Source organism: Microcaecilia unicolor, chromosome 11, assembly GCF_901765095.1.
Source record: "Microcaecilia unicolor chromosome 11, aMicUni1.1, whole genome shotgun sequence".
Lineage (NCBI taxonomy): Eukaryota > Metazoa > Chordata > Amphibia > Gymnophiona > Siphonopidae > Microcaecilia > Microcaecilia unicolor.
In genome coordinates this window covers 203,791,443-203,808,747 of record NC_044041.1, presented here as the reverse complement: position 1 = coordinate 203,808,747, position 17,305 = coordinate 203,791,443, and the positions used below count along the sequence as shown (strand labels likewise).

The 17,305-nt window shown below is 45.1% G+C and overlaps 1 protein-coding gene across 1 annotated transcript in view; it reads right to left on the bottom strand.

Annotated features, from left to right (window-relative positions):
• Positions 1 to 17,305, bottom strand: part of DLGAP3 (DLG associated protein 3) — an 87,159-nt gene that overhangs the window by 17,650 nt on the left and 52,204 nt on the right. The window contains exon 5 of the mRNA XM_030218462.1: positions 1,778 to 2,118. Coding sequence (XP_030074322.1) covers positions 1,778 to 2,118 — 341 coding nt within the window. The remainder of the gene's footprint in view (positions 1 to 1,777; positions 2,119 to 17,305) is intronic.

Sequence of the window (17,305 nt, the reverse complement as noted above, 5' to 3'; positions counted from 1 at the left end):
TATTCTTACATCATCTTACGCTCATTCTAAAAACTTGAGTGCACAATCGTACCCTTGGTGTGCAAAGTTCTGTATGTGAGTTACAGGATTGCGTCAGTTACGCACATAACTTAATTGTTTTAATCAGGTGTTAATTGGTATTTTTTATCAACCAATAATTGGCTATAATTGGTATTGATCGGTGCTAATTGGCACTAATTTGTGGTTACACACGTAACTGCACGTAGTCAGTATACTATAACCATTAGCTTGCAAATTCCATAGTGCACAACTGCAAAGGGGGTGTGGACAGGAAAGGCATGGGCGGGTCAGGACTGGGCTCAGCACTTGCGTGCTAAGGTTAAGAATGCCGACTGCAATTAGGTCTGAGCATTTACTCAAGCCATTGCGCTAACATAAGAACTTGCGTCTAAAGTTAGGTGCCTAAACGCAGACACACGCTAGCGCTCTATATTATTATTGCACATAATTGCCAATATTGAATTTGAGCTCGGATCTAGACTTTAGCTTTTGAGAATTACCCCCAGTTTACAATCAATAAAAAGAGTACAAACAATTAATAACAATAATTAACAAACCAACGAATGAGCAAAGAATGAACTGAGCAACGTTCTGCTTACAGATATGCCCTTGTGAATACATTACATTTGGAGCCAGTCAGAATGGGGTGGGGGGAGGGGGTTCTTGTCTTACAGTTTGCATTGATGTGAGATCTCTTGGTAAATGCCGGGTTACTATTGAGAATCCAAAAGCCGCCCCTCTGAGCCCTTTGTTGATGTATGTCATATGTGTGGACCATTGTCATTACAAGAAATCTAGTACCTGTATCGGTCCAAGAGAAAACTCTGTGAGCTGTGCTATCTTTCATTGAACCAACAACCAAAAAGATATTATAGCACATAAGCTCTCACTATCCAGGTCACCATCAGCTGAAGATGATGCCGTGGGGTCTCCAAAGTTCAATGACTTTTTGGTTAGCTCAGTAAAACATGTCAGAGCTGACATATACTCGTGACTTTCTAACAAGGATGGTTACTGTTTCGTAAGTTATTGTTTTGCTTCAGGGTCTTACAGACATGACGATATTGTTTCTCATTTGGTTATTACCTAGAAACTATGCTTATCAATCGACTGAAAGTCAGAAGTAGGACACCTTTTGGTGTAGTGCATCAATAAAGAGTTACAGAGTTTGGTTTGGTCCTCTTTACATATGTAATTATCCTGCGTACTGGCATCATTGTTGATGTAATTAACATGTCTGATACCAGATGTAATGATTTAACAATAGCTGCCTGTACTGCTGAAAGGAAGCTGAAGAGAATTGTATTGGAGATTTTATAATTAGAATCTAGATTTCCCAACCACCTTCTCTCTGCTGTAGGCCTCCTGTCAAACATCAGAGAACACCTGCTGTGTCAACTATCCTATTCTTAGTAACTTTTCGTCACTAAATTACAACATTAGAGAACTTCTGCTGCGTTGAACGTTCTATTGTTTGTATTTTTCATCACCAAATTACAAGTCATTTGAAATCTCTACTGAATGTCAATTCCCTCCACTTCATCCCCTTCTCCATCCTGAAGGGAACCAACAGGATTGCTAGATATCAGCTTCTTATTTATGGATGTCTTAAACCCTTTGGGATTTCTGCTTTTGCCCTCCTTTGGATGTTATTTTATTTGGCACAATACTGATCCTTTGAGTTGACTAATGCAACATATGTCCTAATTAAGTTAGTGTTCAGAAAGTCAGAGCTAAAGTTTTCACAAGAACTTACCTGGACACCAACAGATGGTCGCCACTTCTTCTGCCGTGCTCCAGCTTTCAGATCTTCCCTTAATGGAACAGCCTTGGGGATCACAGTGATGGGCTTGGGAGCAGCTCTGTGCTTGACAGAAGATAGATCCAAGGACAGTCCCCTCACTTTTGTGTTCTCCAAGCTCTCAGTGGCATTGCAGTGATCTTGGGCATCTGCGGACCAGGAGTGCAGCCTGGTGGCCTCCTTGTGCAGGTACGTTTCATGGGTGGATTCTGTGCTGCTCTGAGCAGTGACTGAGATCAGAGGCTTGGATAAGATTCGTGGTGGAATGGGTGGTGGTGCTTTTCTGTAACTGAAGGCTGTTGTGAGAAAGTTGCATTATATGTGGTGTTATAGAGAAATCTTTTTTTCTGGTGCACAAATCAATAGAGTTACAGAACAATAGTACATGTTTTCCACTACATTTAGGCAAGGATGCACAGATCTGCAGAGCAGAAGATCTGAATGTGTGAAGCAGAAGCACTGTGGGTCTTCACCCTCCTGGATGAGCTTCCGTAGAAATGTGGAATCAAGTTGTAGAAACAGGAGTCAACTGACAAACGTACTACATCTTTAACTAGCTTTTGAGGGTTATCCTTTCTTCAGCAGGTCTGTAAATAGAAGGCAGCTCTCAGAAGCTTGCACAGATGTATTACGTTAGTCCAACGGAAAGATCTCTCCTGCAGCTTGTTGATTGACTCTTATTTCTACATAGTGAAGTAAGCTAAACATGGTAATCATAACACTTTGGTTGAGTATAGAGCTGTACTAGTTATGTTAGACCTGGAGAAAAAATATGGCATCTTTGAAGGCCTTGGTAACTTTAATTGAACTAAGCAAAAAAGATGTTGCAGAGTGAGGCCTGCATCTGAAGAAGGGACTTGTGTGACCTGAAATGTCCACATACAAAACTTTTTTGGTTGGCACAGTAGAAGGTATCACAGCCAAGAGGTACTGCAGAAATCTGGAGTTAATTTCAGAGGTGCACAATGTCTACAAATAAATTCATAATTTAGATTTGATTTTTCACATGGGTCCAGAAGCTGTCACTGTCTATGTTTGGGTATGATATGAGATACTGTAATACATTTTTAAGTGTAACATAGTTTCTTTTGATAGATAAAATTCTCCAGAACTTGCTTGCTCCACCTTGCACTGTGCATCTTGTACTTTTATTACTCTCCTATAAGATGATAGATAGATAGATAGATAGATAGATAGATAGATAGATAGATAGATAGATAGATAGATAGATAGATAGATAGATAGATAGATAGAAATGTCTATCTGAATGTATCTATTTATATCTGTATATTTTTCATTTCTCTAAATGTCATCAGTCATAAATGAATCAAAAACTCCTGGATGCCATAAACACTGTAAAGCCCATAATGAAACCTGATCCCCTCCTCATCATGTGAAGAACAGTAGTAGACACCAGAACCAATGTCCTTTACTACTTAATTTTCAGAGACTCTGCATCATTCAGTGCATCATTTTTCAGGTAGACAATGCGTTTACTGGTGCCGCTAAAGTCAACACTGGTGTCCACCATAACAACTCTGGAGAAAGGAATAACAGAACAGCTTTGGGTGTTACAGCTACCCACTGTTGTCTTGTCATTCCTTTGTAAGGCAGAAACCACTCAATGAATCCATTTCATGGAAAAAGTCTCTGTCTAGTTCATCTCTCAGTCTCTCAGTAGAAAGGAAAAGAAAGTTGAACCTTCTCATGATCTTGCTTGATGGCAAACGTTGCCTGTACTTCAATGAGAAAGCAACTGGGAAAACAGGGTTTGGGCCTCTACTGCAGTATTTCAGCAAGAAGGACACTGGGATAGAGAAGAGAGAGCTGAGAGTTGAGTGCCCTGTTGGTCATTGAATATATGATAGAGGTATTTGGAAAGGGGTAGATATTACTCATGAGATACTCTAGTATCCCTTATTTGCCCAGGAGTTGATGGGGAAACCTTGTATTAGAACATGCAGATCCCATTCTTTGTAGTAAGTGGTAAGAACATTATCAAAGATACATCCAACCCCCAATTACTGGAAAAAGGAATGACTAGCTCCGGATAAAGCCAAATGATGACGAAGAACAAATGCATTTTGAACCCAGTTTTGAATAACCAACACAGATACTTGTGTGGACCATTACGTTGATGTTTTTAGGCCTCTGTGTGACTATATTATGATTCCCAGGTGATAGGTGGTCATTATACCTTTTACAATTGAATTGATTGCATGATGACAACGGAGTTTGAAGCCCAGGCTGCGTTTACTTTCCTGAGGTAACATCAGACATCTGGATAAACCTTCTCTCATGCTGCAGGACATGTTGCCCACCCAAATATTCCTGTCCTCTGGATTACGTCATCATTACACAGAACTTAAGGGTCATATTTGCAAACTACAGTATCAGCCATGTAGCACAAGCTTTACCATAACAGCCGCATCAATTCATGCACAGTTCCTTGAGGGTAAAAAGTTCTATCATAAGCCTAGACCAGTGGTTCCCAAACCTGACCCTGGAGGCACCCCAGCCAGTTAGGTTTTCAGGATACCCACAATGAATATTCAATGAGATAGATTTGCATGCACCACCTCCACTGCATACAAATCTATCTCATGAATATTCATTGTGGCTATACTGAAAACCTGACTGGCTCGGGTGCCTCCATGGAAGAACAAGGATTTCTTAGTGAATAAACAACTGGGAAGCTGGCAGAAGGGGGTGAGCATCAGTTCTAAAATTTATTTTAAAAAATAATACAGTAATATGTCGGTTTTCGTTGGTTTCGGATTTCGTTGATTTTTTTGACAAGAAATTTGTCTCGGTTTTCGTTGGTTGCCTCGGATTTCGTTGAAAAAGGAGGACGTCTATCTCCCAATTTGTATCAGAAGATGGACGTCCTTCTCCCGAGGACGGCCAAAATCGGCTTATTTTCGAAAGACAAGGACGTCCATCTTCCGATACAAATCGGGAGATGGGCGCCCTTCTCCCGAAGATGCCCAAATCAGCATAATCGAAAGCCAATTTTGGGCATCCTCGTTAATTGCCTCGGTTTTCGTCGGTTTCGGATTTCGCCGATTGTTTTCGGACGGATTATCGACGAAAACAGAGGTATTACTGTAATAACATTTTCAAATTAGAGGAACTTTTAAAGCCCAATTCCAGCTAATTTGCCTCTGTGTACAAAACGGCTATTGAGGAGCCACTTTCTTTTATAAATCTCCTTGACGTGAAGGGAGGTGGAATTAGCTCTCCTCTTGCAACTCATTTTTGAACAATAAATTTGTATCTGCCTTTATTTTCTTAAAGGGAGGTGTCCGTGCATTCATTCCTGCAGTAAACTAACACTGTATGTCTTGAGTTACAAATGTCATGGGTGCTAAACCATCAATACCACTCTATAAACATGTCATTGAGTTGCTAATCCTTTGTCACCTCCCAATATCTTTGCTCTGAGAGTTTCACAAGGTAGGTTATGGGAGCAAGAAAATAGAAAGCTCAGCAAGTTTCAGATTTTGCTCCTGGTTTTGGACTTTTGTACATTTCTTGTATTTTTTTTTTTTTTTTTGCTCTTCTTTTGGTTCTGATCATGTGTTTTATTGCAGTTTTTCCCCTTTAGAACATAAGAACATAAGCATTGCCACACTGGGACGGTGGCCAATCCAGGTCACAATTACCTGGCAAGATCCCAGAACAGTACAATACATTTTACGCTGCTTATCCTAGAAATAAGCAGTGGCTTTTCCCAAGTCCATCTTAATAATGGCTTATGGCCTTTTCTTTTCGGAAAATATCCAAACCGTTTTTTAAGCCCTGCTAAGCTAACTGCTTTTACTACTACTATTACTTTTTACCACATTCTCTGGCAATGAATTCCAAAGTTTAATTACATGTTGAGTGAAGAAATACTTTCTCCAGTTTGTTTAAAATTTACTACTCAATAGCTTCAATGCGTGCCACCAAGTCCTAGGATTTTTGGAGTCAGCTGTCTCTTTCTCTAAGCTTAAAAGCCCTAGCCACTTTAGCCTGTCCTTATAGGGAAGTCGTCCCATCCATTTTATCATTTCCGTCCCCTTTCGCTGTTCCTTTTCCAATTCCACTGTATCTTTTTTTGAGATGCAGTGTCCAGAATTGCACACAGTATTCGAGGTGCGGTCGCACCATGGAGCGATACAAAGGCATCATAACATTCTCAGTTTTGTTTTCCATTCCTTTCCTAATAATATCTAAGAATATATTTGATTTCTTAGCCACCACTGCACACTGAGCAGAGGGTTTCAACGTTATCATCAACGATGACACCTAGATTCTTTTTGATTCCTAATGTGGAACCTTCCATCACGCAGCTAAGTTTGGGTGCCTCTTTCCCATGTGCATCACTTTGCACTTGCTCACTTTAAGGGGCCAGTCTACTGAGAATGCTGGCCTCCCCATACATTCCAATGGCTTGTTTTTATGTGTTTTTCCCTTGGATTTTTTTTTCTTTTCAAAAATGGTCCAAAATATATTAGACGCACCAAGCACAAAAAGTTGGACATTTCAAAATGAGTTTCAAAATGAGTTTCAAAATGAGTTTGCTACTGGATTTTCTGCAAAACATCCAAAATCAGATTTAGAAGTCATATCAAAAATGCCCCTCTAATTGTCATCTGCCATTTGGATGCCTAGAGGGGAATAATCGAACGTCGCCGGTGAAATAGGTCGCCGGCGATCTATTTTGGCAGCGGCGCAACAGCTGGCCGGAACCGTATTTTCAAAAAAGATGGCCGGCCATCTTTTTTTTCGATAATACGGTGTGGGCCGGCAAAATGCCTTGGATTTCGCCGGGTTTCAGATCGCCACTTTTGTTTTTCCGCGATAATGGAAAAAACTGCCAGCGATCTCAAACCCGGCGAAATCCAAGGCATTTGGCCATGGGAGGAGACAGCATTTGTAGTGCAATGGTCCCCCTCACATGCCAGGACACCAACCGGGCACCCTAGGGGGCACTTCAAACATATTTTATAAACAACCAAATTAGCTTCCAGGTGCATAGCACCCTTCCCTTGTGTGCTGAGTCCCCCAAATCCCCCCCAAAACCCACTGCCCACAAGTGTGCACCATTACCATAGCCCTAAGGGCTGAAGGGGGGCACCTACATGTGGGTACAGTGGGTTTTGGGGGGTTTGGGAGGGCTCAACATTACCCACCACAAGTGGAACAGGTAGGGGGGGGGGGGAATGGGCCTGGCTCTGCCTTTCTGCGGTCCACTGCAACCAACAACAACTGTTCCAGGGACCTGCATACTGCTGTCAGGGTGCTGGGTATGACATTTGAGGCTGGCATACAGGCTGGCAAAAAAGGTTTGTATTTTAATAATTTTAGTGTGGGAGGAGGTTGGCGACCACTGGGGGAGTAAGGGGAGGTCATCTCCCATTCCCTCCGGTGGTCATCTGGTCAGTTGGGGCACCTTTTTGAGGCTTGGTCGTGAAAATAAAAGGACCAAGTAAACCCGGCGAAATACTGCTTATTGCCGGGTTTTATTATCCGCGAAAGCCGGCCATCTGGTAGCCACGCCCAAGCCTGCCCATGTCCCGCCTTTGCTTCGCCGCCAACACGCCCCTTTGAACTTTCGCCGGCGAGGCGAAGGGAAAGCGGCGAAGCTATCACAAATGTAGCTTTCGATTATATGCTTTTCGCCGCTTTTGCGAAATCGCCGGCCATATCCCGATTTGTGTCGGGAAATAGCCGGCGATTACTTTTGATTATGAGCTGGCTAGTCTCCCAGTCTCATAAGATCCTGTTGTGATTTTTCACCATTCTCTTGCGATTTAACAACTTTGATTAACTTTGTGTCATCAGCAAATTTAACTGAAGTCTAAACTGAGGCTTCCTGTGCCTATTAGTTATGTACAATCGTCCCCTTAAATGCTAGCCTATGGAACTGTAACAGAGACTTTATATGCTAAGAAAAACTATTCCTTTGCTACGTGAGCAGAATGACTTAAAATAAAAACTCTGAGGTTACCTACTTAATTCTAAGTCTATCTTTCCCCAAGTTTAAAAACAATTTCCAATCAAATTCTTACCAGTGAAGATCTCTCCCTCTTTGGAAGTCCTCTCACAGCACCTCTTCTGGACTGAGGGCAACTCAGCCCTGCCTTACTTATATTTTTGTGCTTCCTTGGTGATTCACACTGCAATCAGTCCCAGTCCATTTCTTCTATTCTTTATTTCTGATTTTAACATTTTTTATATTTATTGTGTAAACTGCCCTGAAGGCCTCTGTTGTAGGGTGGTATATCAACATTTTAATAAACCTGAACCATGAAACCTGATATTGCACCTAACCTTAAGCTATCTGTATTCTGCGAATCAGAACAGAGAAGCAGAAGCACCAAGATGCCTGCACCATGCAGAATGATTGCAGACTGGAAGGGAGCTGTACTGAATCCATGTTTTCTGGGGTTTCCTAGTGCCCTGATTATGGAGAAGACCGTTTACCCCATGATGTTCAAGACATGAGCCGGTACATCAAGCTCCATCTCTGGCTGTCTTCAAATCTAGGCTAAAAGACCACCTTTTTTATGCTTCTTTTAACTCCTAACCCTTACTCGCTTGTTCAGTACTCATGTTTTATCATTCCCACCTTAGTTATTCCCTTATTTGTCCTGTTTGTCTGTCCTAATTAGATTGTAAGCTCTGTCGAGCAAGGACTGTCTCTTCATGTCCAGTGTACAGCATTGCATACGTCTAGTAGCGCTATAGAAATGATAAGTAGTAGTAATAGTACTTTTCAAGTACCTCAAAGTCTCTAAGTTACGTATTCAAAGATCTGTGGGAATCAGCTTTCACAATGTTTCTGAATTTAAGAAAACACTTACACATTTTTTTTTAATGTATGCCCCATCATGGCAGAATATCCCAGGAAATTTTCAGTGCTGTGCTGGTGTCTGCCTTACACTGGCAGCGATTGTGCAGTTGCACAAGAACAACATGTGAATGGTAGAAAATTCAATGCAGAAGGCCACTAGTCAGTGGACGAGCCCAGCCAGTGATCCTGTCATGCAAAAGAGAATCCAGCAGCTGATGCCTGAGATTCTAAGGTCCCATCATTTGTTCTAAAAAGCTCTCAGCTTGTGCTTCAGCACCTTGTCCAGTCTGGGGTTTTGGTGGTTGTGCTGTGTACTGCCTTGTAGAGGATCTGGGACTTCTGCTTCTTGAGAAGGTTGGGGACAGTGCAGAACCTCTTTTTACAATACAATTTTAGCCCAGCGTTATCTTCCTTCTCCTTTATGCTTCCAGCTCAGCTGGACCTAACCACGAATCATCATTTGTGACTTCCAAAGGTTTCCTCCCTATCTCTGATCCTACAACCAGACATCACAACAGCCCTCAGTCAATTTTCTTCCTGCTCCTTTGGGATACCAGAGCTGGGATCCATCAATTACCCAAAAACAATTCTTCTATTTTGTATTCCCTTCCGGTACTTGTAATCTGAATTGGCCACTGATGGAAGCAGGATCCTAGGCTAGATGGACCTTTGGTCTGTCCCAGTAGGACAATTCTTATGTTCTTATCTTTCCATCTTACTTCTTTTAGTACAGTTCTTGCAGGAACAACTCTTGGCTAAGGGCTATGCTCCGAGGCTCCTTCTGGAACCCTGCAAACATGGGACCTAAGTTTGGCTACTATTCATCACTAGATGTCACCATTGCACAATGATTTGGACTCCCTCCTCTCAGGGGCTGTAAATGCTGCCTTCTTAGCATCCCTGGCTCCAGCTGTCTCCGGCAAGAAAAAAGACAGGAGCAGGTGTCTAACCAAGGTAAGAGACACTGAGATGTCTCCTTCAACAGATCCCCACCTTAATCCTGTAGAGGAAGTGCTCCACACCTCTATCTGACTTGAGCAGGTGCCTTACTGCCTCATTATGAGGTCACGCTTTTGAAGAAGTCAGCCCTTGCAGATCACCAATGTGGCCACGCAGGTACGTGCAGGACGTCAGACTCACAGAAACAGAAGCCTGCGCAGCCTTCTATATGGAATATTGCTAGTGGAATAGCAACATTCCATGTAGAATCTCCAATAGTAGCTACATTCCATGTAGAATCTCCAATAGTATCTATTTTATTTTTGTTACATTTGTACCCTGCGCTTTCCCCACTCATGGCAGGCTCAATGTGGCTTACATGGGGCAATGGAAGGTTAAGTGACTTGCCCAGAGTCACAAGGAGCTGCCTGTGCCTGAAGTGGGAATCGAACTCAGTTCCTCAGGACCAAAGTCCACCACCCTAACCACTAGGCCACTGCTCCACTGTTGCTACCATTTGAGATTCTACATGGAATGTTGCTATTCCACTAGCAACATTCCATGTAGAAGTCGGCCCTTGCAGATCAGCAATATGGCTGCGCAGGCTTCTACATGGAATGTTGCTAGTGGAATAGCAACATTCCATGTAGAATCTCCAATAGTATCTATTTTATTTTTGTTACATTTGTACCCCGCGCTTTCCCATTCATGGCAGGCTCAATGCGGCTTACATGGGGCAATGGAGGGTTAAGTGACTTGCCCAGAGTCACAAGGAGCTGCCTGTGCCTGAAGTGGGAATCGAACTCAGTTCCTCAGTTCCCCAGGACCAAAGTCCACCACCCTAACCACTAGGCCACTCCTCCACACAGCTGTGACTTCTGATACATATTCATGCTACATTACACAGCTACCTGATTGGACTGGTAATGACAATAAAAAGGCATATTTCAATTTTAACTGGATTGTAACAGCTTGATATGGTTTGCCCAAGTATACATAGGGAAAGAATAAGTTATTATGATCTGAAAATGTTATTGCAACAAAAAAAGTTCCTCCTAAAGCTTTTTTGCCTGAAGAAGGGGCAAGTACCTTTGTACCCAAAATGTTAACAGTGATGTCGAAGGTGGCATGCAATGATGTCATCTATGGCATCATCGTGTCCATCAACTGGAAAATAAAATCCATCTCACAATTTTGAAGACTAAGAGAGATGTGTAATTGGACGTGTCCCTCCACCTTACATGCAACAGGATGAACAAAAATAGAACTTCTCTCAGGACCACCTGCATTAAGCTCAAAACCAAACATGGGAAAAGTGCAATGGATTTTGCTTGTCTTGAAGACCTGACCATAGAGCACATGAAGGATCTGGCCAGGTAAGTGGTGTGTTAGCCAGTGAGATCCATCGGGGTGAAGGTTGCACCTCTCAGAGTGCAACTTCAGCCATGTTAAAGACAGGTTATACCAGAGATAAAGGAGGGAAATACAGGCCTAGGTTAAATTTCCAAATCTATGAACCTGTTGAACTGCGAATGGAGATGCAAGGTCCATGGATACTTCTGCACCCCCATATATTTTGTAATTAACCTTCACATAGTCTACCTGGGTAGTGTTTCTTTCAAGAATAGGTATGAGGTACATGAGTCCAGAAGTACCTGTGGATCTTGGACCTAGGTGGGCTACTGAAATTTATCCCCAAAGTGTGTCCTTTTATTTTCCATGTCTTTTCAGTGTAGTCAGACTTATTTGAAGCCCTTCCATGCTGAAATAACCATCAGCTCTCTATCATGCATCAGAAAATCAAACATTTTGTCTAATGATGGAACACACACAAGGAGATCTCTTCAAAGCCTCTTTTATTGTTAGAACATGAAAAAAGAAACTTAAAGATTTATGTATGGGTGTCACCCACAACTGACTTTGGGTGCACACGAGGTCTGCCACGGGGATGACCTCGTCTTCTCAGTGGACCTATCAGTCTGCTTCCTGCCCATGTTGGTGTATCTGCGTTGGCCCTACCCATTGTACCTGGCATAGAAGAGCCTGTTCTAGGGTCTTGCAGGAAAAACTGAGCAAATGAACATGGGAGAGTCGCTGAGACGGAAGAGACACGGGTGCCACGAGGGCGTGTCAAGCCACCACGCCCTCTTCTAGAAGTTCCAGCTCCCCCTTGTGGTCCCCTTGGTGCAGGGTTAGGATTTTCTTGGTTAGACACCCGCTCCTGTCTCCTCCGCCTAAGTTCATCTCGAATGTCCCCAAGAACACCCAATAGCTGGCAATGAAGTTCCCTATCCCTGGCCCTTTCTTCTCGTTGACGTGTCATTTCCTCTTCCTTCATTGCCAACTCCTGACGGTACAGCTGATCCCTTAGCTTCTCCAGTTGCAGGAGTCGATGGAGACTAGCTCTCCAGCGTGTTTTTCTATCCTCTTTGGCACGAGGGCGTCCACCTCTTCGGGGCATTGTTGCACCCGAAGCTTGGTCACAATCGGGGTACTCAGACGACAGCAGAGACTCATTTCCACTCCGCTCACTGCGCTGGGATGATCCAAGCTGCCGCTCTAGCTGATGGTCCTCATCCCCTTCCTCGTCCTTTCGCTGGTCCTGCAACAGGGGCCACATAAGCCCCCCTGGCAGGGATGCTAACTCTGTCTGTTGACTACCCCCATCTCTCCCAGACTGTGAGGATTCAGCAGACTCAGGTACCCTGTCTGAAGGAAGGATGTCAGAGTCGCTTTCTTCCCCCCATCCTGTATGAGCAGACAAGTAACAGAGAGGATCCTCTGAAGATGAAGCTAGGGGACCTGGGGAAATACGTCTGAAAAATTGTTTAGTCTGCCTTCCCACAGTTAGAGAGATCCTGGTATCATCTTTGGTGCCCGTAGACCAGGGTTCCAGGTAGGGGTTGATGATCATCCCTTGGCATCGCCGACCATCTCCCTCTTGGTCTTCTGTATCCCCTTCCACGGATGTGGTGCTGTAGGTGACAAGGGTGCCACTTCTCTGGGGAGGGGACAGTGCCGACCTCACTGGTGACCTTTGATCAGGCAACGATGAAGCTGTAGAGACAAAAACTGTCATTTAAAAGAAATATGGACTGAGCCACCTCAACGAAGAAAAGCTTCCTGTCTAAATCAAGTTTACCAAACTACTGATCCTAAACTTCTTCTCCAACTGTGACCATCTCTGAACCTCATCAGTCTCCTGGAAGCTTGCACAGTGGAGAAATACCCTCTACTGCCTGTGATTCTCTCAGCTCCTCATTAAACTTAGGAATGAAAAATATATCATGTAAGCATGTGGCGTTAGTTAATCTCGTGACTACTCAATCTACCCTTTATTGATATGCAAGTCCGCAGCAGGAGTGCCCCTTGTACGCAGAGTTTAGTGTCGAATATGCACAGCCCAGCCTTCAGCATGCCTACTGTGGACTTATATCTCAGCAAAGGGCCTTGGAACCGCTCTGCCTTTTGCCTCTGCTGTGTTCACAGATTCCAGAGGGGCCTCGGCTATGGACCTCAAGCCTGGAGGTAGCAGAACCTTCAGCAGAAGGTAAAGAGGAAGGCTGCCTGGAGTCATGGTGTCTGATGGGGTGGTTGGTGTCGCACGACTGATGTTCTTGCAGTAGCTGGGAGGAAACAGTGTTAGCACAACAAAGAGACACGGATAACTGTGTTGCACACACTGAACATAACTGTGCAATGGAGCCCAATCAAGCTTCACAAATCCAGACAGTGACACGCATGTAATCCAAACACTGCAAAGCATGAATTACATAGAGTCAAATTCCAGGCAGGACTATGCAGCACTGCAAACCCTCCTAAGCTGAGGGGACCCCATGAAGTGTACAATGACTGGTGTAGTGTTTAGAACAGTGCATTATTATTAAGTCCTTTGGGCTTACCTGGATCTGCTTTGATGCCTTCCTTCCTCCCCCTCAATGCTGGCAAATGCAAGAGTGAAGACCACCCTTTAGATATGAAAGGAATGTCCTAGAGTAGTCCTCCAGTGACGGCAGCCCCCTCCAAGGACTTCCTCTTTACATCCTGGCGAAGGTCCTGCCACTTAGGCTTGAGGTGCACGCTGTTACATGAAGCATAGCCAAGGCAGTTGATATTCCTCTGGATCTGTGCCTACAGCTGCTTTATTCTTAGTATTTAATGTGGGGTGTTGACAGAATTGGTATTCAAGGGGCAGAGTCAGTTCTCAAAGGCTTTAGGCCCATGCCAGGCACTGGAATGCCACACTGCATTCCAGACCATTATCAAGTCTTCTAATGAGAGACTGCTGGCTTTTCTCTTGGTGCAAGGTGCTTTTACGACCCAGCTAAAGGGGTGCTCCTGAGAGGTTGTGGAAGAGGGGCAGAATTTTCCCCTCCCTTGATTCTATAGGCACAAGCTTCCTTTGCAGTGAAGATATGAGCCACTGAGAAGCAACAGAAGGACGAATGGCAGATCCAGATGTTCTCCCTCAGCGTCAAACATCTCTCAGACACATTTTCAACATAGATAGACATCATGCTTCTCTGGGGTAGAAATAAAACGGGGATGGTGGTAGGAAGGATTGGGCAGCTAGTCAAGATTCTGACGCTCCAAGTGATCCCTTGTTCCCTACACCCACCCAACAAAAAAAAAAAAACAGGAATGTCTGATGGTGATATGTTACTCAAACCAGTCCTGGAGCCTCATCTAGCAGGTTGGGTTTTCAGCCTGTGATATATTTGACTGCATTGAAGATCCAGGATATGTAAATACCTCTCAGTCATTGTGAACAGCCTGAAAACCTGACCTGTTAGCTGAGGGTCTGAACCTGGCTTAGAAAAAAACCTTCCTAAAGATGATTTGGGTCAGTCTGCAGATATAACTGTCTTAACGTCTTGTAGACTGTGCTCAGGTTCTCTACATACAGAGAAAACTGTTTCTAACAGAGACAGATGAGGAGACATTGAAGACAGTAACTGGCTCTGGAAAAAGAGTTGTATAGTGGACAAAAAACAGGAGGGACAGCTGTAAAGCTTAAACACAAATGTATGTGTTGTCGTTTTTTGGGAAGTGAATACAAAGATGACATTCAAGCTGTTTCTGGTTTAAGAAATAATAATAATAACAATAATCACCCCTAATTCATTTGGTGAAAAATATGCCCCCCACCCCCACCCCACCCCACCAACATAACCATGCATTAGAGTGAGTGAAGGCTTCATAAGGTATTATTTGTCAATGCAATCAATCTCAGACCATGGAAAAGATATACTGAAATTTGGTTTCTGATATTAAGGTCATTATATTCAGTGATCTTGAATATTTGTCTAGAAGGGTTCCCCTCCCCCTCCAACACACAGACAGACACACACACACACTCTCTCTCTCTCTCTCTCTCTCTCTCTCTCTCTCCCCCCCCCCCCCCCCCTTTTTCTTAGTCTTCTCTCTTTCCTTGCATCTCTTTCCCTTATCTCACATGTGAGCCCTTTGAAGGGGGGAAACTGGGCATGAGATATGCAAATGGAGAAGGCCTTTGCAATGTCCAGCTGGACAACAGTAATCATTTGACAGTATAGTGTAACGTGAGAGGAGTGGTACTAAAGCCCAAAGTCCTAGACTCCCAAAATACTGATTTTGATAAAATGGGGAAGCAGCATAGGGAACACTGGTAAAGTGGAAAGAGAAAGATGAGGGAGAAAAACAGTGAGCCAGACTAAGAGCAACACACATGAATGGTGGTGGGAGGCGGGACTGGTAGTTGGGAGGCGGGGATAGTGCTGGGCAGACTTATAGGGTCTGTGCCAGAGCTGGTGGTGGGAGGCGGGGTTGGTGATTGGGAGGCGGGGATAGTGCTGGCCAGACTTATACGGTCTGTGCCAGAGCCGGTGGTAGGAGGCAGGGATAGTGCTGGGCAGACTTATACGGTCTGTGCCAGAGCTGGTGGTGGGAGGCGGGACTGGTAGTTGGGAGGCGGGGATAGTGCTGAGCAGACTTATACGGTCTGTGCCAGAGCTGGTGGTGGGAGGCGGGACTGGTAGTTGGGAGGCGGGGATAGTGCTGGGCAGACTTATACGGTCTGTGCCAGAGCAGGTGGTGGGAGGTGGGACTGGTAGTTGGAAGGCGGGGATAGTGCTGAGCAGACTTATACGGTTTGTGCCAGAGCTGGTGGTGGGAGGCGGGACTGGTAGTTGGGAGGCAGGGATAGTGCTGGGCAGACTTATAGGGTCTGTGCCAGAGCTGGTGGTGGGAGGCGGGGTTGGTGGTTGGGAGGCGGGGCTAGTGCTGGGCAGACTTATACGGTCTATGCCAGAGCAGGTGGTGGGAGGCGGGACTGGTAGTTGGAAGGCGGGGATAGTGCTGAGCAGACTTATACGGTTTGTGCCAGAGCTGGTGGTGGGAGGCGGGACTGGTAGTTGGGAGGCAGGGATAGTGCTGGGCAGACTTATAGGGTCTGTGCCAGAGCTGGTGGTGGGAGGCGGGGTTGGTGGTTGGGAGGCGGGGATAGTGCTGGGCAGACTTATAGGGTCTGTGCCAGAGCTGGTGGTGGGAGGCGGGGTTGGTGGTTGGGAGGCGGGGCTAGTGCTGGGCAGACTTATACGGTCTATGCCAGAGCAGGTGGTGGGAGGCGGGACTGGTAGTTGGAAGGCGGGGATAGTGCTGAGCAGACTTATACGGTTTGTGCCAGAGCTGGTGGTGGGAGGCGGGACTGGTAGTTGGGAGGCAGGGATAGTGCTGGGCAGACTTATAGGGTCTGTGCCAGAGCTGGTGGTGGGAGGCGGGGTTGGTGGTTGGGAGGCGGGGCTAGTGCTGGGCAGACTTATACGGTCTGTGCACTGAAGAGGACAGTACAAATAAAAAAGTAGCACATATGAATTTATCTTCTTGGGCAGACTGGATGGACCGTGCAGGTCTTTTTCTGCCGTCATCTACTATGAATATGAACAAAGCAAGTGAAGCTGAAGGAGTAAAGAGGCCGATATACATATTAAAGCAGGCGGTTGAAACAGGAAAGTCAAAAGACTGAATTTAAAAACTTACAAAGCGAACCAAACTGAAGAGCACAGGGAAGAACAAAAAAAAAAACAGAGCGGATAGGTCGAAGGGCAAAAGTGTGAGCGGAAGAAGGTAAAAGAAGGCAGCAAGAGCTTTTTCAGGTATTTCATTGAAAGCAGGAAGTTCTGGGCAACACTGGCTCAACTTATGGACAGGTGAGGCACTGGCTCAGGGCACCGATCCCCATCTGGCATCTCTCCCTCTCTCTTCCATCCCCTTCATCCAGGGCCTAGCATCCCCGCTTTCTCTCCCCCACACACACCCCTCCCCCCATGCCTACCTTCAAACTCCGACAGGGTGCTGGCAGAAGCAGCGATTCACACAGGCTGCCTGTGCGTGGCCTGGAGTCTTCCCTTTGCCACATTCTGCCCCCTCTGGTATAACTTCATGTTTCAAATAGGGCAACATGAGGCAAAGGAAAGGCTCTGGGCCAGAGCCAGGTACAGGCAATGTGTGTGAATTGCTGCTGCTACTGCCAGCCCCCTAGGAGATTGAAGGTAGACATTGGGGGGTTGGGGGAGAGAGAGGGGAGATGCTGGATTGCAGGCAGGGGAAGGTAAGAGAAATAGGGTGATGCTGGACTGGGATTTTGGCACCCTTTTGACAGAAAGGTGGCGATACCGGATCACAGGTGGGGGGCACCGATGCCAGGGAGCACTGATGCAGGAGGA